Genomic DNA, 23,092 nt, shown 5'->3' on the forward strand with positions numbered 1-23,092 from the left:
AGATTTATCAATCAAACATGGAAAGAGCCATTTAATAGTAGTATACTGTCACAGAAAAAAAATAGAAAAAGCCCTGTGCAGTACTCAGAAGGATTATAATTTTGGATCCTTAGTGTGCATGCTCTGTAATCATACTTCCAAATAGAAAATCAAGAAGCAAATCTGTAGAGAAGGTGATGAATAGTTACTTTGCTGACTCATTCCAGATACAAACACAAGTTCCAACGGAGGGAATGCCCAGGACTGAAGACAGGTGTGATGGGGGTGAGGGGAAGGGACCAAAACCCTGGTTAGAGGTACCTTTTTGATCAACCTGCTGCTGAATCACTGACTGCTGTCAGTCAAAGGCTGCATTACCGATCTGGATGGGTTAGGACTTAGTTCCGAAGCCTTCCAGCAGATGTCCTCGCAAGGCAGGCATGTCTGAGAGGTTCAAGATGTCACCATTCAAAACAGACAGATGGGGAGGAAGAGAGACTTAAGAATAAGGGTGATATAAACGTATAAATGAATTTAAAGTATTCACTGTATTCTCAAGAGCCAAATTTTAAAATATAGGCAGCACATCTAGAAAAAAGGAGTGTCATCTTAAAAACTAAAAGTCACCCGAACAATTACGTTTGAAGCAGCACATCTGTTTCCAGCAATGTTTTGTAATTCTTACACTTCACATGTAAACAAAATAGAAGGTTCAAAAAATGATGATGAAAAGTAGGAGCACAAGGCAAACAGCATAAAGACTCTAATCCTGTCCCCCTCCCGTCTCTTTCATGTTAAAACTGACACTGATTTTATTGTGCAGAGAGCCTTCTTCACTACTCCCTAGTGGCAGTGACATACAAATGTTGTCACGATGTTGGTATTCTTGGAAATATAAAATCCGTCAGCTATTTCAGAGAAACTAAAAAAGAACAGTTTCCTTAAAATAATCATTCTCATCATGACTTGTACAAATGGAAAGTTTTGATACCACATTAAAAATATTTGACTTGCTCTTCTAAGTAGTGAGTAATGCATTGACAGTTAACTGCCCACAGACACCTATGACAGAAGAGAATGATTCATCAAGCACTGGTCTACTAACCCAAAGCTGGGACTCTTTGCCCAGGTCTATCAGACCAGTATCTCCAGCCTTCAATCCACTGCCTGCTTTAATGCAGATGTTCATGGCTTCATACCCAAGAAGTTCTGTCAGGGAAAGGGGAAATCAAGAAGATGAGCATCACTGACTTCTTCAAGGCAGACATAGACACGCTGAAACTCACAGCTTACTGGGAGACCAGCCAACTGAGACATGTCAGTCACTACGCTCTGGCTGGTGGAAAGAACTCTAGACTGTCCCAGCTTCTGGAAAATGCTGGGAGGGTGGTTATAATAGCTGGGACAGACTTGTCTGCCAGACCTTCTTCAGTGGCTCAAATAACTGGGACAGTTTTGTCTGCCAGAGGTTCTTTGGTGGATCCATTATGGCACTTACAGACAGAAAGCATTGCTATGTTTTACACACTGAATTAGGTCCAAGATAACATCATCAATTTTAGAAACAGACTGCTCATGAAATCTTACAGGAGTAGGGATTTTGTCAGTATCTTGTCTGAACCTTCAACAGCATGGATGAATGATTTTCTGCAGGCTGATTGTTCACAAATTCAACAACAAAAGTTAAAAGAAAAAAGATTCTTAGCTTGGAGTCAGTGAATGACCACATTCAACAATACAGAACTATTACATTTCTTAACTGACGAATGCTCTCATGCCATAGAAACATCAGATAAAGCCCATTTGGCATGTAATTTGTCCTAGGAAAAGAAGAATCCTGGTTCCATACCTTGAAAAGCAGGTAAATACAGTATTAAAGCTATTACAGTTTTTTCAGCTTAACTAAGGTTCTCTTCAGCTGTCACAAAAAATACATTTAAAATTCTTTTTAGCCTCTTAGTTGTGCTTTACTTAAATAACCAAATGAAAAGCACAGAAGAATTCAATAAAATCAAGATTTCCATTTAAAATATCAAAGAAACACAAATGATGAACAATGACTGGGAAACAGTTACAGACTATTAATCATTTAAGATTATTTCTCTAAGCTCTTTGTCTTGAATCTTAAGCCCCTCACCCTTCAGCCACACTGAATTACAGTGCAAGCAGAGGTTAATTCTACTGGTTCCAAATAAAGACCTCCTATGCGAACAAATAAACAGCTCAAAAAAAAACATTAAAAAGGTGAAGCAATCCAAATTGTAACCAGCTATTCCTCCACAGCTCTAGTTTTATCATGTACACATATTCCAGTCAAGTCTTTATGAACTATGCCAACAAGTCATGATTTTCCCCCTCTTTCCCAATGATAACTGTACACGTCCACGAAATAGAGGATGTCATTTTATTGGAGGTCCACAGGTAATTGTATCACATTAGGGAGTGGAAGAATCTCGTGGTATGGCACAACACAATACCTCACTTAAACACTTAAACAGAAGGTTAAATGATATGCAACATGATCAAATCAGTAATTCATCATCTTCTAGGCACCACTGATTAATTTAAAATAAAATTTAATAAATTGAAAAAATATAGTCCATTAATTTGTTGTACTGTCTTTAAACGAAACAGCACTTTGAAAGTCACAAATAAAAAAGCAGCACTTTCTCTTAATACCAACACCACTGTAACACATACTGTAGCGTGGCATGCAAATCCACATCTGCAGTCTTTTGTTTTGTTTTGTATTAACAAATGGAATGGTAATTTTCTATCTCAAATATTGGTAGCATAACAGCATAACAATCTGTAAGTGCAGATCATTCTGGCCACAGGTGTGGTAAGCCGTAACAAGTGTGTATTACAAGAGCATAGAACACAGAGCATGACACTTACATCCAAGAATCTCTCTCTTTTGCACTGTACATGGTGTTTGTTACAGGCTGACTTCCAACTTGCTTCAGGAAACAAGATTATTGACCTTTTCTGGTTTTATTTGAAAGTGAAATGCAGTCACCATCAAAGCACAACCGTTAACAATCTGGTCAAAAAAATGCCATAGCTCCATTGAAAAAAACCCAACTTGTCCTTTTAGTAGATTCCATTAAGTGATAAAGTTTCCATTACAGGCATGTTACAAAGCCTTACAGTGGTACTGCAGTGTCATTCCTGTTAAGCACAGATTTGTATAGACACCAGGAAATGGTGTGATGTTCAGAAAAGCTGGTCAAACTGAGCTAAGCTTTACGAGACCACGCACTGAGTCTTCATGCAGTGAGTCCTGGCTGGCCAGACTCAGGACGTGCATTGTATGGCTGTGTGTAATAGGACTTCCACTTGGCAGCATCCCAGGGGGTGATGGAGCTTCTTCAGGAGTGAGAAACTGATGGCCTTCGTGCTCGTCTTTTAATGGTATGATGTCTGTCAAACCTGAATCTGATGTGAGATTTGGCATAGAAGATGGTGGTGTCGGCTGCCCTAGAGTCAGAGTTGCACAAGGGCCACTGATAGAAGTCTTTCCTGGTAAAGGGAGCTCTTCACTAGTTATGCTTGGCTCACTCTGTAGGAGAGGGGTGGCAGCAGCCTGCAAAACGAATTTAGTGCTCTGAATGCACTGATCTTGGTCACACTGTAGAATGGAAGGGTGTCAAAATCATATAAGGCAAACAAAACAGAGAAAAAAAAGAGAATATGGATAAAAAGGTATGGAAATGAATGGGATGTGAAGAGAAAAAAAGAAAGTCATTAGTATCATTCCATGGTTAGCCACCCGAACATCCCATTGCATGCTGCCCAGGAGAAAAAAAAAAAAGAAAGGCATGCATCAACTGAGCCAATGCTTTGGATTATTATCAAATTATGATATACATTCACAGTGTTCATTTAAAGGTTCTTTAAAAAACACTAGGCAATTTTCTTCTTTTAACTGGTCTTCACATGTAGGAATTAACCTACCACAGAGGTTTTCCAGAGCAAGAATTCTTTTGACATAGATTTTTTTCACCCTCATGATTTAATACATGATACATAAATTCTAGAGAATGTCCTATACTATACTCCATACTCCAGATGATGTGTAGAAACCAGGCACCGCTGCAGAAGCATCAAGATCAACCTTAATGATTTTTAGGCTGTTTCTTGATTAGTCCTGACAATGTGATGAATCAAGGCACAAAACACAAGTTTTCTGGCAACCACTGTCTCAGTAACAAGCCAAACTCAGCATTATATAAATCCAGTTAATTCAGTGAGTGTTACCAGAAATGGGTTTTTTTGGTTCTACACCATTCCTAAGAACTGTTTATAAAAATTAGCCCCTGTTCCCTGAGATGACAATACAGGTATGTATTTCAATAATGTCCAGCTAGTTAAGTGGGTAGTATACCTACTGCCAAATTAAGTTTCTTTAACATGAATTGGCATGATTTTTGAGAGCTTCTAAGAAAAAAAATAATCACTGATCAGTGATAAGCCTGATCAGTTATAACATTGCAGTTTTTCAAAATCTCATTAGATTCATTTGCCACAGTACTGTTCTGCTAGGTAAGAAAAACACTACAATCAGTGAATACAACTACAAATGCAATGAAGGACATTTGGAGGCAAGCAAGCAGAATAAAAGATCTATCCAAAGGTAAGACATCCTATTCACTGTTGTTATTTCAAGTATTCTGTTAAAGCAGTATATTTGGCTCTAAGACTAACTTCTTAGATTTTTATCCAATTACTACATAATACAGATCCATCATCTATTCAGATATTTCTGATCATAAGCATTGTTACTAACATTACAGCAATTCCCTAAAATGTCCATTTTAGTTTAATAAGCCACTGTGACACAGTCTCTGAAAACTTATGGGAAGAATTCTGCCTCCTTATTGCATGATGAAAACCATGATTAACAATGCTTCCTCTGTTATTTTCAGGTTCTCCAATTTCACCACTGAGTAGTTTAATGATGGATGCACACACCTAACATTCAGCAAGTGTGCAAGCAGACTGCTTGGTCATAACAGATAGGCAGTGTTTAAAATGCATCTAAGTGGTTTAGGACCCCTAGACCAACTACTTTTGACAGTCAGAAGTTCAATCCTTATTCAGGTACGTATTTCCAAGACTTCTGCTTTCAGAAAGATAAATGGACTGAGCTCTTGTTACATAAACTGAGTTCATAAAAATTGCAAGCAGTCTTCCCCCCATAAAATTATGAACAACCCCAGCCAAACAAGTGTGAAGTGGTTTCCCTATCATTTCAGAAGGATTACTCACAGGCTTAAAGCCAAAACCTTGCTTAAGTACCTTACTAAGGAGAAAACTGTCAGCACTTTTTAAAGTCAAGCTTTCAAATAGTAATTCAGTGTGAATAACACATTCTTGATTAATAAGCAGGTTATTCACACCTGCTTACTTAAATTAAAACTTCAACCAACCTTACTATTCAGACCTTAAAAATATGTTAACTGAGTTTTCAAACTTCAAAAAGACCCAACACAACCTATCTTCTCTGAAAGGCAGTAGTCAAAGAATAAGTTAAAGGACAAAGGAATGCTTACAACCACTGGGTACACTGAAAACAAATAATGTTAACAGCTGACTTATTGCTCTAGTGAACCTTCAGCTCTGATCTTCAAAAGGAAACCATTAACATGTTCCAGGCAGTACAAGTACACTGCTTTGTATTAGCTGAAGATAATTTACTTGAACTCATTTTATAGCCTGAATTAATTTTGTTCCTATAGAACTCTACTGCATTTCAGTTAAATTAGTATCAAAAGATAAAGTAGCCTCATAAAGCTCCATTAAACAGTGTTATAAACTTCAGGTGCTATATATCTCTTCATTTTCCATGCACTTGTCACTTCCCTAAAGCCTCTCCTTTCATTTAGATAAATTTCAGGTTTTCTTTTTCTTGTCTGTTCAACAGTGATCAGCATGAAATCCTTAGGAAAATACAGGCTGTAAAGAGCTTTTGAAAGGGAACTATTGCACGGTCTACGCCAGAAAAAGTGTATGTGTTCTATGAGGCTCTCAAAAACATCTGATTAAAACAACACGTAATATACAGGTAGACTGTTCTTGAGTCTAAGCAGCCAACACAAAACTAAACCAAGGAAATCAGATTTGTTCTAGGGTTGGCATGGTGCTTTTTCCTCGAATTCCTTATTTCACTCTTGACTGAATGAAATTTAGGGCAGGAAATCTTAGCTGCTATGAATCACATGAATTATCCAACACCAGAATTTCAAATGAAACTAAAGAGCCTATGATATTAAGAAAAAGGAAGCTAAGCATTGAAATCTAAACAACAAAAAACTACTGCAAAAATTATTCCCTCAGCATCTTCTTATTTCAGATATGTTGATTTTATTTTTCACTTAAAATTTCCACTGCTACAGAGAAATAGCAGATTCTGAAGATAGGACAAGTTTAATAAGTTCTACAAGTACAGAAGTTCAACTATACATATGCACAGAAATTTTTAGATATCTATTTATTTCCACATAAAATGGCACAAATCAAAGCAAATTGGACAAAACCTAGAATTCTGCATTTATTTCACAAATAATAAAAACAAACAACTACGGAAATTATTTTTCCTGAAGAAAATCTCCTTTTCTAAGCTACAAAGAAAATACATTATAACATTGTACATGGCAATATAATTGTCACATTTCTAAATGTGATTATTTTGAAATAATCAGAATTATTTACTTTCAATATTAAATACACTTAGTTTAAAATTTCCTAAATGCTGGTAACATTCAAGAATCATTACAGCTCTCAGAAGATGGAGAAAAGCAGGTAGAATAGTCTCACAATCTCTGAATAAAGTACAAACAACATGGAGTTCAGAGGACTTTACAGTAGTATGCAGATATAGGAAGGATGCTGAAATACCATATTCTGGATACAACAAATGGGTAAAGAGTGGAGGGACAGAGCTGTGTAACTGTTCCCAGCAGGTGCAGGATTTCACAATCAAAATCAATGTATTGCAGATATTGTTCAACAAGTGAGTCACAAACCCCAGCAAGTCAATGGCTTCACTATCAAGCAGTACAGTGCATGAGGAATAGATCTATGAAGGGAAACTGAAGCCAAATGGGAAACTACACTTGGCCCAAAGATTATACTTCAGATTGGAGACTGTTTGTTCTTAGGGACTGAAAATATGAGAATGCTTAGAGCAACTTGGGTGCATTCCAGGGGTGTATCTTCTAAAATAGATCTAGTTTATGTGCTCCAACACTGCTCTGAGATGTGCATAAAAATGCAGTAAACATGCACTATCAAAAGAATTGTTCTTAAAACATATCTCAACCCAAAGCAAAATGCTGAAATGGATTTATTTGCATGTGCCCATAACTGTGAAGTAAAATGCATTAATGAAAAATGACTGTGGTAATGTTGACTTGGTAAGAATCCTGAATTCTGTTTTGGGCATCTGGGAAGTACATCAGTAAATACACAAGGAAACACACTCGCAAAATTCCCAGCAAAACGGGGCTGAGGTCCTTGCCAATTCTGTTACTGTCATGATAGAAATACTTACTCCTAATCACGAAAATATGAAAAGCAAAGGAAAAAGTACACTAGGATGATCAGAGTTAATGTTCCCCGAGTCAGCTGGAGAGAGGAGTTTCTGCACTTACCACTGGTAATAAATGTTGTGCATGCACTGTAGTTCCTACAATTTTCAGTAGTACATACATCTAAGAAAACACTTTAAAGAATTTGCATCCAGGAAAAAAAATGGAAAATTAGAAACAAGGGAATTTGGAACTACCTATACATTGAAGAAGAGATGCCTAGGAATGCAGGAATATAAGCAAATTTCTTAAAAACAAGGAAATAAACGTGTCCTGACATAGAGTCAAACAGAAGCAAAGTCTATCATTTTATAAGGCATAAGAGAATTCCTAGAGATGTCATAGTAAATATAAACCAAACTAATTCCTCTAAATAATTTCATAGAGTGAGATTCTGTATTTCCTCCTAATGGATTACTAAAGAATAAAATACCCTATATCAAACCCCAATAATCAACTGCAGCTTTTAAGATAAAGTTAAGTACTACAGTGGTCCAGACCCAAGTAGTGGTAACTGATGGGTGTATGAGTAAAAAAAAACTTTTTTCAGAATGCAAAGAAAATAAACTTTAAAGTGAAAGAGAAAGAATAAATTACAGAGAAAATGATTATTTCATAATGGGCGAGTACTGCTCTTCATACAAAAAAAAATTCTTAAGGAAAATACTTGGGTAATCAAACCAATGATGAGCTCATAAAAATAATCAGCAACAAAATGCAACAGTACTTTCGAAATTACCAGATCTACAGATTATGAGCTCCAAGCGAACAGGGTTTTCATGTGGATAAAGATATTAAGAAGCTGGCTAATGAATTTACCAGACTAATTTCAAATTATACTGGAAAAGAAATTAAAAACACTGGGAATGCACCAGGAACATAATTATATGTGCTTCCAGCCTTCATGGAAGTAAATATAGATTCAACTTTTATTAAAACAAGGTAGATACTATGGAGAAAACATGAGAAAAACCTCTTCTATAAAGATCTAGAAAAAAAAAATTAAAGTGCAGGTCTATCAAGCACTGATTATAGCTAAAACTCTGACTTTCTGAGATTGTGACAAACTGGGTCACTACCACAAGTAGGGTAGATAATGCACAAAATATTCAAAGTCTCAGAGGCAAAATTACCACAAAAGCTGCTAAATACAGAAAGAGTGCCCCACAAATGGTATCCTGAATAACAGACAATGTATTGCACTGAAAACCAGTGTCTGGCAACCTTACTTAGCCGAATACTTATTTTGAACTAACAGCAAAATGAGACTGTGCTAAAAGATTCATTAAAATAAATGAAAACAGCGTATTATACTAAGTAACCCACAGAGACTTAATGAGGGACAAGAGACTCATTCGGTGTAGCACAAAGATTCTATTTAGAAAGCCACAAGTCACTGATGCCTGTGAGGAGTTGCTGAGGTTGTTTAGCCTGAAGATGAGGCTCAGGAGACCTCATGGCTCCCTACAACTCCCTGAAATAAGGTTTTAGCCAGGTGGAGGTTAGGCTCTTCTCCCAGGCAACCAGTGACAGGACAAGAGGACAATGTCTTAAGCTGCACCAGGGGAGGTTTAGGTTGGACATTTGGAAGAATTTCTTCACAGACAGGGTGACTGGACATTGGGATGGGCTGTCCAGGGAGGCAGCGGAGTCACCATCCCTGGAGGTGCTTAAGGAAAGACTGGATGTGGCACTGAGTGCCAAGGTCTAAGCGACAAGGTGGTGTTTGGTTATAGGTTGGACTTGATTTCAAAAGTCTTTTCCAACCTAGCTGATTCTGTAAAAGATTAGAGGGAAGAAAGGGAAATGAAAGAGGAAAGGAATAAGAGAAGACAAGTGTGAGAGAATATGCTCATTTAAATCTTTATTTTGTATCAATGGTGAGAAGAGATGTTTTAGCACACTGTGGATTAAGCAGGGTAACATCTAGACATGAAGACCTCATGCAATACATTCTGCAATAAAATCAAGAGAGACACACTACAAAGGTGTACTGAAACACACTTCAGACTTCTAGTAATTTATTTCTTGTAATCAAAAGCATTAAGCTTGCTATAATAGTATAAATATCTCTGATCATGTATAAATGGCCAATTTATACATCTGACATTTCAGAAGTACTGTGGTCTACAGTTATGATCTACACATACTCCTTTAAGTCAAGGAATTTCACTTTGTCTGTCTTTAACCAGCTTCAGTACCAGATATATCCCCTTTAACAGGGAAGGTAAAATAGTGTTAGAGAGACAGGTAAACTAAGCCAGTCTTTAACAGTTTACAACAAAACTCAAAGAAGAAATTTTAATGCTGATAGCCAGCAGTCCTTAGAAACCAATTGGTCTTGGATACAGACCAAGAGAAAAGATGCCCTGAGAAAAATGGCATTACAATCTTAAGAAATATTCCTTCAAACCAAACAAGACATACTAAATTTTTCAAGTTTTTTCTAAGAGGTCATTTTCAGGAATGAAATCTGCACATTTCCTAGTGACTCTGATAACTGTTAAAGAAACCAGGCTTTTCCCAGATCATGTGGTATAGTGTTCTAGGATATAAGAAGAAATTTTGAAGAATTTGTGTAATTAGAGATATTACACTCTAAAATTTTAACAGCTACCTGTTTGACTTAAAGTAATACCAGAACAGATTTCTTCATTTCTAGAGACAATTTTCTACCAAACTGGCAATATCTAGGAATAATGATAGTGTCTAAATTCTTGCAATGATAAGACAATTTAATGCCATGGACACATTGTGGGTTTATGATCCTCACAAATAAGAAGCCTTGACAGTGTCAGAAAGTTTGGGTAATCCCTGAGAGACTATTTCTAGTGTTTGCTTTCTCTTTTTTTTTTTTTTTAAACTCTCTGTTCTCTCTTCAGAGTTATAATATTTAGAATAAAATTTACACAGATCATTACCTTGTTCTGCTGAACTGCACCTCAGAAGATTTAGACTTAATACCATGTCTCTAATACATTTTCTTATTAATGAGACAAACAAATCTATTTAAGTCTCAAAACATTAAGTAAAAACAGCAAAATTTTTATACGAGTTTATCAGTGACACTAAAACTAATCTGTCTGGGAAGAGCATATCTTTTCTTCTTTTGTTTAAAAGAAAGGTTGAACTATGTCAGAAGGCCTCATGGCTTCCTCTTTTTTGGCAGAGAGAGGGTATCCACAACTCAGAACTTTTGACAAAGTATTAGAACCCACATACTATGAAGGTATGTGGACAATTCAGAAATAGGCACAGATGCAAGATGGTTGCCCTCAGAAAAAGATCTCTTTCCAGTTATTTTCTTCTTCTTGGCATTGGAAATCCTATCTTCCATTATGATAGCCAATGCTACCAACACAAAAACAAAGTAAATACTATTGGCACAGTTTCAAAGATGTTAAAAAAACTTTTGCTGTAACAATCCAGTTGCCATTTTTTGTTCAGCTTCAGAGTCCTCCTGCTCTTTCTTCAAAATATTTCTGCCCTATAAACTCCTCTTTGTTCATCTTTGCTTTTTAAAATACATTAGTCTATGCAAAACCACACTGTATAAGCAAAGTAGGAAATGGGAGTATGAAGAAAGTGCCACACAAAATAACAATTAGCTGGAAAATGATGAACCAGAGTAAGTCCATGATACTTGAATATTCCAGTTCAAAACACAGTAGGTGTCAACAGCAAAAGTCAAAATGCCAGTATATTTAATAAATCAACAGCGTAGAAAAGACTCTTTTTTTTAGAATCCATGAGCAATAACTATTACACTGTGTGAAGCGTTCATTAAAAAGAGCCTTGGATTTTGGTTTTTTCCTTTACTGTTATTAGACAACTCATTCCACCCAGTGTGTCAGCTGTATCCAGTTAGTTATTAGTTCACATGAAAGTGGAGAAGAAAAACATTCACAGGAATCTTGATGAACAACACTATGGGATGATTCCTACCATGTTGCTCTGAGATTGTGTGGCCCCGTACATGGTAATGCCATTTGATGGTCCTGCTAATTGCGGTGTATCTGGCTGTATAAATCCTCTTCTGTCAATTAAGCTACAGAATAACCACAGTAAAGGAAAAGTATTAGAGACATTGCTGATCAATAACTATCTCCTCTCAATAAAAAGACATTCTGCCATACAACAGACCTCAATACCTCACCAATACTTTCTAATGTCTCCTTTTAGTCAAATGCAGTACTAGACTTCATTTTCTACTCATCAAGGGTACTTGTTCTTTGTGAGACTTCCTGTCATATAATGACATACACTGCTACTTTTTTTTTATTTTTATCACAGACAATAGACTTAGGTTTTGTGGTACCTGCTGGTAAGCTTCTAAGAATTTTAAATCACAGGTGAAAAAACAAATTACAAAACTCACTCGGGGCACTTTGATTCAGTACCTCTTTTAAAAGTTCTTTTTTTTACCAGCTTCCACATCTGAATTGAAACTACTTAATCACACCGTTTAGCAAGAATGAAGAAAAAGTACGTATTTCTTTTTGACAGACAACTTGCCAGTTGTTTTATGACAGCTACTTAACAAGTGTTCCACTGTGCTTACCAAAGTGATACACTCGTAACATTTCTTATTTCTAAGAAAATACTCTGTGGAGAAATTACTAAATGTAAGTAAAAAAATCTGTGTAAGATTATAAACAAATTACATAGAATGAAATAATCCAATCTAGTACAACATTAAAGATGCTTAAAGAAGTTATATAATTTGCTGCACCAGAATACTGGTTAGATCTATGCTGACAGCCAAGGATCAAATTAAGATTTGAATGTAACTGTTGAGGACATGTAAAATACATTCTGAATTTGCTAGCATAGTTTTAAAAATTATAAATTATCTTTTATAGAAGTGAGAAAAGTTTTGATTAGTTACAGATCCTCTCTTCATCTGCACTTCATGCTCAAAGGTACTTGAATGTCTTGAATTTTGAGCTGAAATTGCCGGTAATCCACTTTTCCAGAATTTAGGGAAAAAAACTTAATATTTAGTTACCTGGGACACAGCTGAGATTAAAAGTAAAAGAAGCAAGCTTATATTTTACATGTTACAGTCTGTAAATTTTTCTGTGTGGTCACAAAATAACTCCCTGCAGAATCTCTACATATACATGTCAAAGTCTAAATAAGTAACGTTGCTACAGTGAATTTTGGAAAAAATGCACAAACTCCGCTAAAACACGGGAGCCAATGCCAGTCTGTGTGCTGCTACTTTTATCAGCCTAATACACTATTTCATATACTGAGAAACATAATGTACTTTTAATAAAGATTTCCATTTGGAATCAAAAGAATTTGAAGCGTGGCATTGTGCTTTTATGTCACATACTTTTATCAAAAGCAAAATGGCAGAATTAAAAGGTTGGCTTCAGGCAACATCCACACAGGCAGGAAGCAGAGACAGAGAGCTATTCACTCTCACCAGGGGTAACCCTGTATGTGGAAATCTCTATTCTGATGTTTCCTCTTTAGGAAAAGCTGTCAGTCTCCCCTGTTGAACTTTGACTGCTCATAGAAGATCCACCTCTAACATTCCTGACAGCAAAGCCAGAAATCTCACCCTAGTTAAACACCTGAGCCACTGGATCATAAAATCATTTACTTTCTTCTTGTTCAAATTCATAACTGTGCAATTCCAGGCAAAGTAAAACAGACCAGCCAAGGAGTAGGCCACAAAATTATCTACAAGTTTTTCTGTCCCTCTCTACAGTGAAACTGGGCCTCTAGTGTGTATATAGTACATGAGCTGCCTCATCACTGAGCACTGAAATAAGAAAATAATTACATTTTTCTGGCTGTCAGTTTTATTTCTCTATTCTTAGCTCTGTACTACATTTTCTCCAAGCTGGAAAAAAATCTCCAATCTCAAATATATAAATATTTCAGATTTCCAAAGGTGAAAATGTATTCAGCAAAACATAATCCATTACACGTTCTTTGGAATTGCTTTAGTGTAAGACCACCAAAAGTTTAATGTATTTGTTAACAGTATTAAATAAAAAAAAACCAACCCTGTCCATTTAAATACAACATTTCAGAGTGAAAAGACAAAAATCAACAATTATCAAGCTAATTGCAGATTTATGGTTCCTCAACTCTCCTCAACTCATGTCACACTTGTTAGGTATGTAAAAGTTTCGTAAACTTCCAGGTTGCAACAGCCAACTACTAGAAATCTTTTCTTGCTCTAAGCTATTAACTGCAGTGGTGAAACTTCAAACAACAAACAAGTTTATTTCCATTTCAGATGTAATTTTACAGGATTTGATCACTAACTTAGTTTAAGCACAATTTACCAACTTATCTCTTTACCACTGAAGAAAAACGTAAAGCTTCTAATGGACGCTAATCCAAAACTTTGATTTTGTTGAGTAAACTCAAATAATCAAAAAGAATAATTTTTCCATTAATAATCACATGGCTTCATTTATGCTAACAATACTTTTGATACTCTTACCTTGGAGAGAGGGGCCCACAGAGAGCAGCACAGCAATTAGTAAAGATGTTGCCATAACTGTAGGGATTATAGTTTTCTTTACCTCTTTTATTTGACCATGATCCTTTAATCTGAAGAGATATGAACAATATGTATCACATGTAATACAATACAGAAAATGGCTGTGAGAAATTAAGGTTGCAACATGCTACTTGCAGAAGAGACAACAGAAAATCCATTATGACACTTTCCAAACAATTTAAGAGTTTTGGATTTTTATGAAGACTGGACCCTACGAGCATTTGCTTTACCTCCATAGATGCAGACAACCCCCAATCTCAAGAGGTCAATATACTCTAAGCAGGAATTTCAGCATCTAAACATAATGGTCCAAGTTCAACTTTACAAATATAATACCATGTTTTACAGAAGAGGCTCAATTGCAAAATACGATTAAAGCCAGCAATAGAGCACTTGTTTTCCATACTCATGGGTAAGTTTTCAAGCTGTGCAGTATCACACAACATTATCTTCCCTGAAGTTCATAAACGGTTCTAAAATTGTAAAGCAAATGCAGCCATTGCTACCTTTTACTGCATATTATATTTTCCCATAGCTAGTTTGCTTTTTCTGTTTGTGAGATACTTGAAAGCCTGAGTAAAATATCTTGCTGTATTCAATTGGGAATTTATGTTTTAAATTAAATTACTGAACAGTTTACTTGATACTCAGACATGTTCCACTGCTGCAATTCCCTGCTATCTATCTTTCAACAATTCAGAAGAGACATTTATTTGAGGGAAGTGGGTGGAAGCACACTAGTCCATCTAAAGAGACAAACTTGGCATAAACCTAATAACTGAGGAATAACTGAGTATCTCATCTGTCTTATTAGCAAGGTAAATTTCTTCCAAGTCAGGCTACTTGCTCTGATACTTGATGCTGAGGCACAATTCATTTTCATCTTGCTTGGGAAGTGCTTTTCTTGTTGATTGATATTTACTGTAAAATGTATAATTTTAGCTGTGACCTTAAAAAATAACAAAACATATATGACAGCACTGAAGATGCTACTTTTATATCTACCAGATACCTATGAAAAAGGTACAATACAAAATTACAATAAAATAACTTAAAGTTGGAAGTGTTTTGTTAGATCACTTAATAAATTTCCGAAAGATTTCTATACCATTAGCTGCCTAGCTAATTTTATTTTCTCCTTTCATTCATTACACACTTCTTTTAGTTGGAACACATCAAGACTCCACACACAGTTAAGCATAATTCAACACCAAAACAAAGGAATCCTATATGCAAAATAGACAGCTGTAGAAATGAGAAAGTTGATCTTTAAACTAATGATGCCAGAGGTTTTGGACATCAGAATGGCAAAAAACCTTCAGAGGTAATTAATAAAATAAAGAAATTTTTCTTTAGAGAATTCAACACACTTTTCAAGTTTTACAGTAAGCAATTTTTGAGTTAAAGAATATTTACCACTTCCAGTGAAAAGGAGATACTGAAAAATACTTATTAATTTTCTACTGTATAAAATATACTTGTTTGTCTCCTCCCTCCTGTATATTACTATTTCAAGATAGAGATCCTATCCTATCAAGATATACATACTATGTGTATAATGAGCACATCTTCAAACCCAAACAAATATAATCAAAAAGATTTCATCTGATCTTTTGAATCAAGTATGACCTTTCCTTCTTTCCTACTGAGGTATTCACAAAATGATGGAGATACGCCTGACTTGAGAAAAACCTCAAAAACCTCCTCATTACTACTTAGAAATACATATGTAGAAATATACTACAAACTTACATCTTCATTTGTTGTTTGATTGGAGCTGATCAAATACGTATGAAAACCTGAGAGGCCAACAATGGACCATACTGAGAAAAAACACACCACAGCTTCCAGTACAGTAATTAGAAGTCAAGGAAATATAGGCAAATGGAAAAAAAAATCCAGTAACAAGTAGTTAAAATCACAAAATTCAGGGCAGTCCACAAGTCCTTTGAGATCTCTGGAATACTTCAAAGGGGTCAGCAATAAAATAAACTTTAGGCATCTGCCTAGCCCAGACACAGCACCACCCCAGGTAAACTGTGAGGAGTGTGTCCAGCCAGCAGACTGCTGGTATGAGGGGAAATGCATAGGGCTGCAGACCTGAGATACACAGATGGGAGCTCATGGGGTGCTCTCATGTGTGACTTACAGGGAACAGCACTGGGACATGTCCAGCAGGAGCACACTCACCTCCAAGGGAGCAGCTAAGGTGTGCACATGCACTGACTGGCATACTCAGAAAAGGTCAGCACTCAGCATTGCATAATTACTACAGTTTTTATCATTCCTTTAACTCTAAAGGAGTCATCATCTCAGAAGTAAGACAATAAAGTTGATTCTAAACTTTACAGAATCAAGCATGAGGAGGAACTTTCCAAACTTTCTGTAGGAGGCTTCCTTCTATAGCATTTATTTATTTATTTATTTGCACAAAATAGCCATGAACTCAAAATACATCTGCTTTGAGAATGCTATTTTCTATAATACTTCAATATTTTGTTTTTGTGTTTTTTTTTTTTCTTTAGGGAACACAAATCAACAGAAGAGAATGCTTTGGTTCCTAGAAAAATACATAAAATTCATGAGTAGGAACAAAATGATGAGAATAGGATAAAAATAATCTGTATATTAACCATATCAACCTTTAGTGAAGTCAGTTTCCAAGACAACGCAAACTCAAAATTTTCCAGAACAAGGACACAGCCTTAGAATACAGGAAAAACACCCTTATCACTGAACCTATATATAGAAGAAAAATACGACAATTCCTCACCCTTACACAGGGACACAGCCTGGAAATGGCATGGATGGACATAAATACTTGCAATAAAAAAATCCCAACATTAGTTACAAGTGAAGAGTTTTGCATTGCAGGGCTGCTCAACCCTAATGAACTGGGATACATGAAGTGTCTGTATAATCTTCCCTAAAACCTATTTCAATCAGAGTGGTTTAAAGCTAGAAAAGAGCCATTTGCATTCTGAGCAGATCTGCTCCAAAAGCAGCAGGATGGCCAAAGTGCACTGCTGAGCAGCATGGTCACTACTCTCTGCCTCTCATTTCCTCCTCAGGCTGTGTGAAGTCAAACCAACACAAGACAGAACTCTCACTCTCTGCAACAGCCACAGCCAAAACAAGGAGTACAATGGGTAAGGAAACAGCCTGTTTGCAGAGGGCTCCAAAATATGTAAAAGAAGGAAACAGCCCAAAACATCAAGTGCGATACAAACTGGGCTTTGAAAGAGCAGAAACAGTAAGGAAGGCTGCAGATGAGCACTGTTGGGTAGAATCTGCACACCAGAAGGAAGATTCACCAGGTCAGAAAAGAACCTCAGAGGGAAAAGAGTTCCCTGCAACCTGAACATACCACTAACAGGATGTTTCTCACTGCAATTTCATTCAAAAGGGTACTGAAAGGGAGTTTCTCCCTCTATGTTGCAATTCCTTCGGGAGGGGGGGGGGGGGCGCGAGGGGAGAGGGAATTTCTTTCAGTTCAAGACTTATTTTAGTTCTCCACAGGAAAGGACATTTTTCAGTTCTCCACACAATGATCCAAAACCAACTCGAGAACAGAAGGGGCAGTTTATATCAAATAAACCAGAATTCACTAATTCAACCTAAGTCCATAAACTATAAAACACACACAAAAAAGCAATATATTCTCAACAAACTGTAACATTCTAGTATATTATGGTATAGTATCTTACATGCAGTATAATTTTCCCTTAGCATCTTGTGCAGAGAGGGTTGTTAGCAAGATTGAAATGCCCATGCTCTCTGTGCCTGAATTGACTGACTCCAAAGCAGCATTCCCAACACTATTTGGAATATTTAATTTTTATTGTAATTAATAGCAACCAAACTTCTAAATTGTCCAATGTATCACTATCAAGCCAGGCATTTCTGCAAGATGTGCTACTGAGCCTTTTAAAGCAGCACATCTCTGAACACAAATTATGAATTATCAGCTCATTGTTTCTTTACAAAAATCCTCAAATGTATAAGCAATTACCTTTTGATTTAAAGACAATTGAAAGCAATTCTGTTTGAAAATAGTTTGAAAGAATTATCTTTCATAAGAATTGACTGTAATTGTTCTAATTGGAAGCTACTTTTGTACTATTTAGAACTGTTTTTTTGTGCTTTTTAAAATTACTTGTGAAAAAAAATCTGAACATGGCTTTGCTTAAGAAGGGAGTTTACAGCTCAGTGATTCTACCTGATGAAGACAAGCACACAAAAAAAATGCATCTGCAGAATCTGACGCTTGGGAAAATGACCTGGAAAGAGTCTGTGCACAACTATGAATGGTAGTTCACAACTATGAATGGTAGTTTTTTCCTCCTTTGTGTGGAAAAGCAAGCTGTGTGAGGCACAATGGACAAATGGGAAAGAATTCTTTTTATAGTGTCTTTGTGACAGGTGAGAACTGTTTATTCAGACAGGAAGCATTCAAAATGTATACATAAGCAATGAGAAGCTCACTGTCTGTATGAAACTAATCAGCACTTTCCCATTTTTTCTTTATGTTAGCTACTTTCTGACTCCATTCTCACTGAGTAGAAAATATACAGAAGGTCCCATGAAGTGAAAAAAAGTGCATGGAGCATTTACAGAATAGAACTACAGAATGGTTTGGGCTGGAAAGGATCTTAAAGAACACTTTCCACTAGACCAGGTTGCTCAGCCTGGTCGTGAACATTTCCAGAGCTGGGGCATTGACCAAATCTCTGGGTAACCTGTTCACATGTCTCACCACTCCCATTGCAGAAACTTTTTTATGGCAAATCTATAACTGCTCTCTTACAGCTTAAAACCTTGTTCTGTCACTACAGGCTCTGCTAAGAAGTCTCTCTGTTTTTCTTATAAGACTTCTACTTCTTTATACACTGACAGACCACAATGAGATCACCCCAGAGTCTTGTTCTTTTCCAAGCTAAAAAACAACAGTAGTCCCTGTGTGTGCAATTTACATGCTGCTATGCAACTTAACACAAGTTGCTATTTGAAAATGACTTCTCTAAAAACAAAGAATAATTTCAGAAATCGAGTTCTTCAAGGAAAGCACGTTGTGTCTGTTGTTCCAAAATCTACTTTTTCTGTGCCAAAAATAATCAATCATTTTGGATACCTTCAGTTGTAAAAGCAGAACAATTCTTGAATACTTTTAGTATGTCTTAGTGCAAAATGTATTTATTAATCCCATCACAAAACATGAAGCATATTTCATGATATGGAAACTACAGATCTTTGTCAAGAGTACTACTCTACAAAACACAAAGAAGAAAAACTACTCCAGGCTATAGTCTCTTTCCTACCTCCAACATGTGGCAATAAATCCTATTGTGCAGGAAGTGATGAAATCATTAACTGATAAAGTCTTTAAAAGGACACATTCAACAATAGCAAGAAAACAAGCAAAACCATCTCAAATGTTATTTTGCAACAAAATCTACAATATGTTTCAGTGAAAGGATATCTTGCAGGACTGTCCTTCAGAGCATTGAGGAACCCTGTTTGTTGAGAACCTGTAGAAATAGAACCCAAAATTACCAGCCAAGTAAGAAATGGGACTATGGGCTGTTTTTTCTATAGCTAAAACAATTAACATTTGAAGATAACCAAATAATCATAGAACAGATTTACTAATATGAATCTGAGAATATGATGCTCAGCAGCAACATCAAAAAAGCCCTCGAGCAACTTATCAGGTTTAGCATCTGCAGGATATTTTCTCAAGTCATACCAAATTGATGCAGGCATACTTTCCCATGAACAAGATTAGTGATTACCCCAGCTCTTTTCAGACCTAATATGGAAAGAAAAAATTATAACCTTCTGTTTCATTTTGAAATACTATTTTTCAAAGTAACTTTTTGACTTGGAAAATTTTTTTTATAAACTCAGATTCCCAACTTTCCATACTTTGTTTTGGAAGCAAATCTCTCTTATTTATAATTCTGCTCCTACTGTACCTACACAGAAGATTTTTCTAGCAGGTTACTGTTGCCTCCAGGCAAAAAGAAGCTGAAAAGAGCTCAAAAAAAGCATGAGCCCATCAACTAGAAATACAGAAGCATGCAAAGTAAAAAAGCACTTGGGTTCCATAACCATGAGATATTAATCAAAAAGGGTGATTTGACAATTTGTTGATTGCAACAAGTGAATTTGTTGTAGCTGACTTAATCTTACATAGCTACAGGCACATAGTTTGAACTTTCCTGTATAACATAAATTATTTAAATGCTGAAAGTTTTCCCACAGCAAAATTTTTCCACTTAGCTAAATTCATCTGAAGATCTGTATGCAGAGAAGAATCTTGTCTTGACAAGAATAAAGAAATATATGTGTAATTCTCTAGACCTATCTGGTCAATTTTACTGTTTATTGTTACAAGTGGGAACTTACTTACCTTGTATTTCCGAGCCTTTTCAGACTCTTAAAATTGGTTCTTAGTCTCAAGGTACAAGACTAGTGGAACTTTCCCTGCCTTCTTACTATTTTTAGCATCCTTAATGGCAATGGCAGCAGGTAGATGTGATTTCTATGCCCTACTGCTGGCACACTCCTCCAAGCAGCATCCAAAACATCAGAAGGGGCAGGCTGTTCATTGCAACAAACAATTGAAATACCCATGCCTCAAACAGAGACACGTGACTGTAAACACAGATACTATTACTGGAAGTGGGTTCAATTTGGGGAGAGGGAAGAAAATCTTGTACGTCAATACCTTTAGTATAACTGATTTACAAATTAGTTTTTTTATCTTCAATAATGTTATGTATAGTAATTTCACGACCATAAGGCGCACCGGACTATACGGTGCACTTTTTTTTTGCCGTGAAGATCTGTGTGGCACGCAACAAAGTAACTAATCAGTAACGGAATTCCGTGATCATGGAGTTTACTGGCAGGTGTTCAATTTGCAAACGTTTTTCACAGATTGGCGTAGCCTTTAAATGCAGCCCCAAGCGCCCTCCCCGTGTGCGGGGCCCAGCACTCCTGCCTGCCCCCGGTGCCAGCTGGCAAGGCGGGGCTCGGGGCTGCTGTGGTTCGCAGCTTCTGCGGCAGCCTGCTCCCTCCCTCCCCGCGTTGCCCCGGCGTTCCGGGAGCCGCTGCTGCCCCAATGCCGGCGGTTTTCCCCGGCTGCCCGGGCTGTACTGCTGCACTTTCCCCCAGCCGCCCGGGGCGTGCCGCTGCTGCCCCAATGCCGGCAGGCTCGCGTTGTGCCTCCGCTGCCCCAATGCCGCTGCCAGGCGGGCTCTGCTCGGCTCGGGGCTGTTGCGGGTTCGCCCTTTTCGTTTCCCCCGCACCTGGGCCAGGGCCGGTGCCGCCTGGCTTCTTGTTTCCCCCGTGCCCGGGCCGGGGCTGGCGGCAGCTCCCTCCCTCCCCGCACAGTTCCTGCCAGCCGCGGCCATCCGCTCCCACTCCATCTCGCGACTCGGTGCTCCCGCTGCACCGCCCCCCCATTGCGGCTCACACTTTCAGTTTGGCAAATTTCGCAACTTTGTCCATTATATAAGGTGCATCGGACTATAAGGCGCACTTCTGGGTTCGGGGCAAAATTTTAGTCAAAAGGGTGCGCCTTATAGTCGTGAAATTACTGTACACATATTCTTAAACCTAGAAAGAACAAATTTCCAATGTATGCCTCAGAAGGGCACAGAAAACAAAAATACGTATCTTACATCTCATCACCACTTAGGCCCACCAAAATTTATAAAACGCCACCTTGCAAGATGTATTATAAAAATATGCAAACTTTAAAAATTTCATCTAAATCAAGAGGCATTGAAATAAAATAATTTTGCCAAGATTTATGTGTGTCTCAAATATTGCAGGAGGTCTAGGTGTAACCAAGACTTCTTCAGCCACCCTAACAAAAAAAGCAGTCTATGCCAAGAGCAAAGGTTCAGATTAAGTAATCCTACTTAACAGTTAGCATCAGTTGAAGAACTGAAGAGCTACAAAACAGAACACAAATTGCTGAGTTGCAATTATTAGAAAAGTAGATAGGAGGACTTCTAGAGGTATGGTAGGCACAGAGTGAAGTGATAAGAAAACATTATTTGTAAAGAACTCTTTTTTGGACACTTTCAAGACTGTAGCAGACAAATTTCAAAGTTGGGCTTGAAGTTGCAGTGTATCAATTAAATATCAAGGAACTAATCACATTTCATACCTGCTCCCATTGCCTTTGAGGACTAATCAATCTTTAGAGTTTAAGGATGTTTTTTCTTGTCTTGTTCTAGGTAGATGAACCTCCATGGCAAGAATATTTTGCAACTGACAGGCAATTTAGCATTTAACATTTACTACATGTAATTTACGACACCTACAGAATGCTTAAGTGTTTCTCAACCACACAGGCACAATTAATTACTCCACCCTTTGTCCAAATCAGACTCAAGAGTTAGGTATGGACACTGTAAATTTAAAATGCATTAGAGAAATCCATTTAACATACAAAACAGGAAATACTGACATTATATTGATAACTCATATACTGAAAACTAAAGAAAAAGCACTGAAGTCCCTGTGAAACGAAGGTAGGGTAGTGTGAAAAATAGCTTTACGTTGTCAGACTAGGAATGTTTTCAAGTAATGAACACTAGCAAAGATTTCAGAAAAAAACCCATGTGTCTTTCTTCTTAAATGTAAAAGGTGTGTATGCTCATGTATGCCCAGATAAATAACAAGCACTTAAGTATTAATGGAAGTGATCTTTTTCTGATAATTTTCCTTTTTGAAACAATATACACACCTTATCTCTGCTTTTTTGAACTGGTATTGGAAATGCTGTATCTGGTAGTGTGAACAAGTTGTTCATTCAGACTCCCTCAAAATTCATATCCCAGTTCTAGCCTATGAACTAGATTCCTGAGTTATAGGACAGCCTCTCAGTGCTTACATCATAGTTTTGCAAAGAACGAGTAAGAGCAGGAATTTTGCTCTTTCAAATACAACTTTTCCCTGCATGTTGTAAACAATT

At 37.0% G+C, this 23,092-nt stretch overlaps 1 protein-coding gene across 6 annotated transcripts in view; it reads right to left on the reverse strand.

The window, feature by feature from the left end:
• Positions 1 to 2,369: 2,369 nt before the first annotated feature.
• ZDHHC14 (zinc finger DHHC-type palmitoyltransferase 14) overlaps positions 2,370 to 23,092 on the reverse strand; it is a 94,761-nt gene continuing 74,038 nt past the window's right edge. For 4 of the 6 annotated variants that reach the window (XM_033056535.2, XM_033056533.2, XM_033056536.2 and 1 more), the window contains 5 exons: positions 19,580 to 19,628; positions 15,853 to 15,955; positions 14,041 to 14,150; positions 11,517 to 11,619; positions 2,370 to 3,610 (listed from right to left, as the gene is read on the reverse strand). In XM_033056535.2, the coding sequence (XP_032912426.1) occupies positions 3,209 to 3,610; positions 11,517 to 11,619; positions 14,041 to 14,150; positions 15,853 to 15,955; positions 19,580 to 19,628 (767 nt within the window). In that variant the 3' untranslated portion in view covers positions 2,370 to 3,208. The remainder of the gene's footprint in view (positions 3,611 to 11,516; positions 11,620 to 14,040; positions 14,151 to 15,852; positions 15,956 to 19,579; positions 19,629 to 23,092) is intronic. The other 2 variants (XM_033056538.2, XM_033056537.2) reach the window with 1 other exon arrangement.

This window comes from Catharus ustulatus, chromosome 3 (genome assembly GCF_009819885.2).
Source record: "Catharus ustulatus isolate bCatUst1 chromosome 3, bCatUst1.pri.v2, whole genome shotgun sequence".
NCBI lineage: Eukaryota > Metazoa > Chordata > Aves > Passeriformes > Turdidae > Catharus > Catharus ustulatus.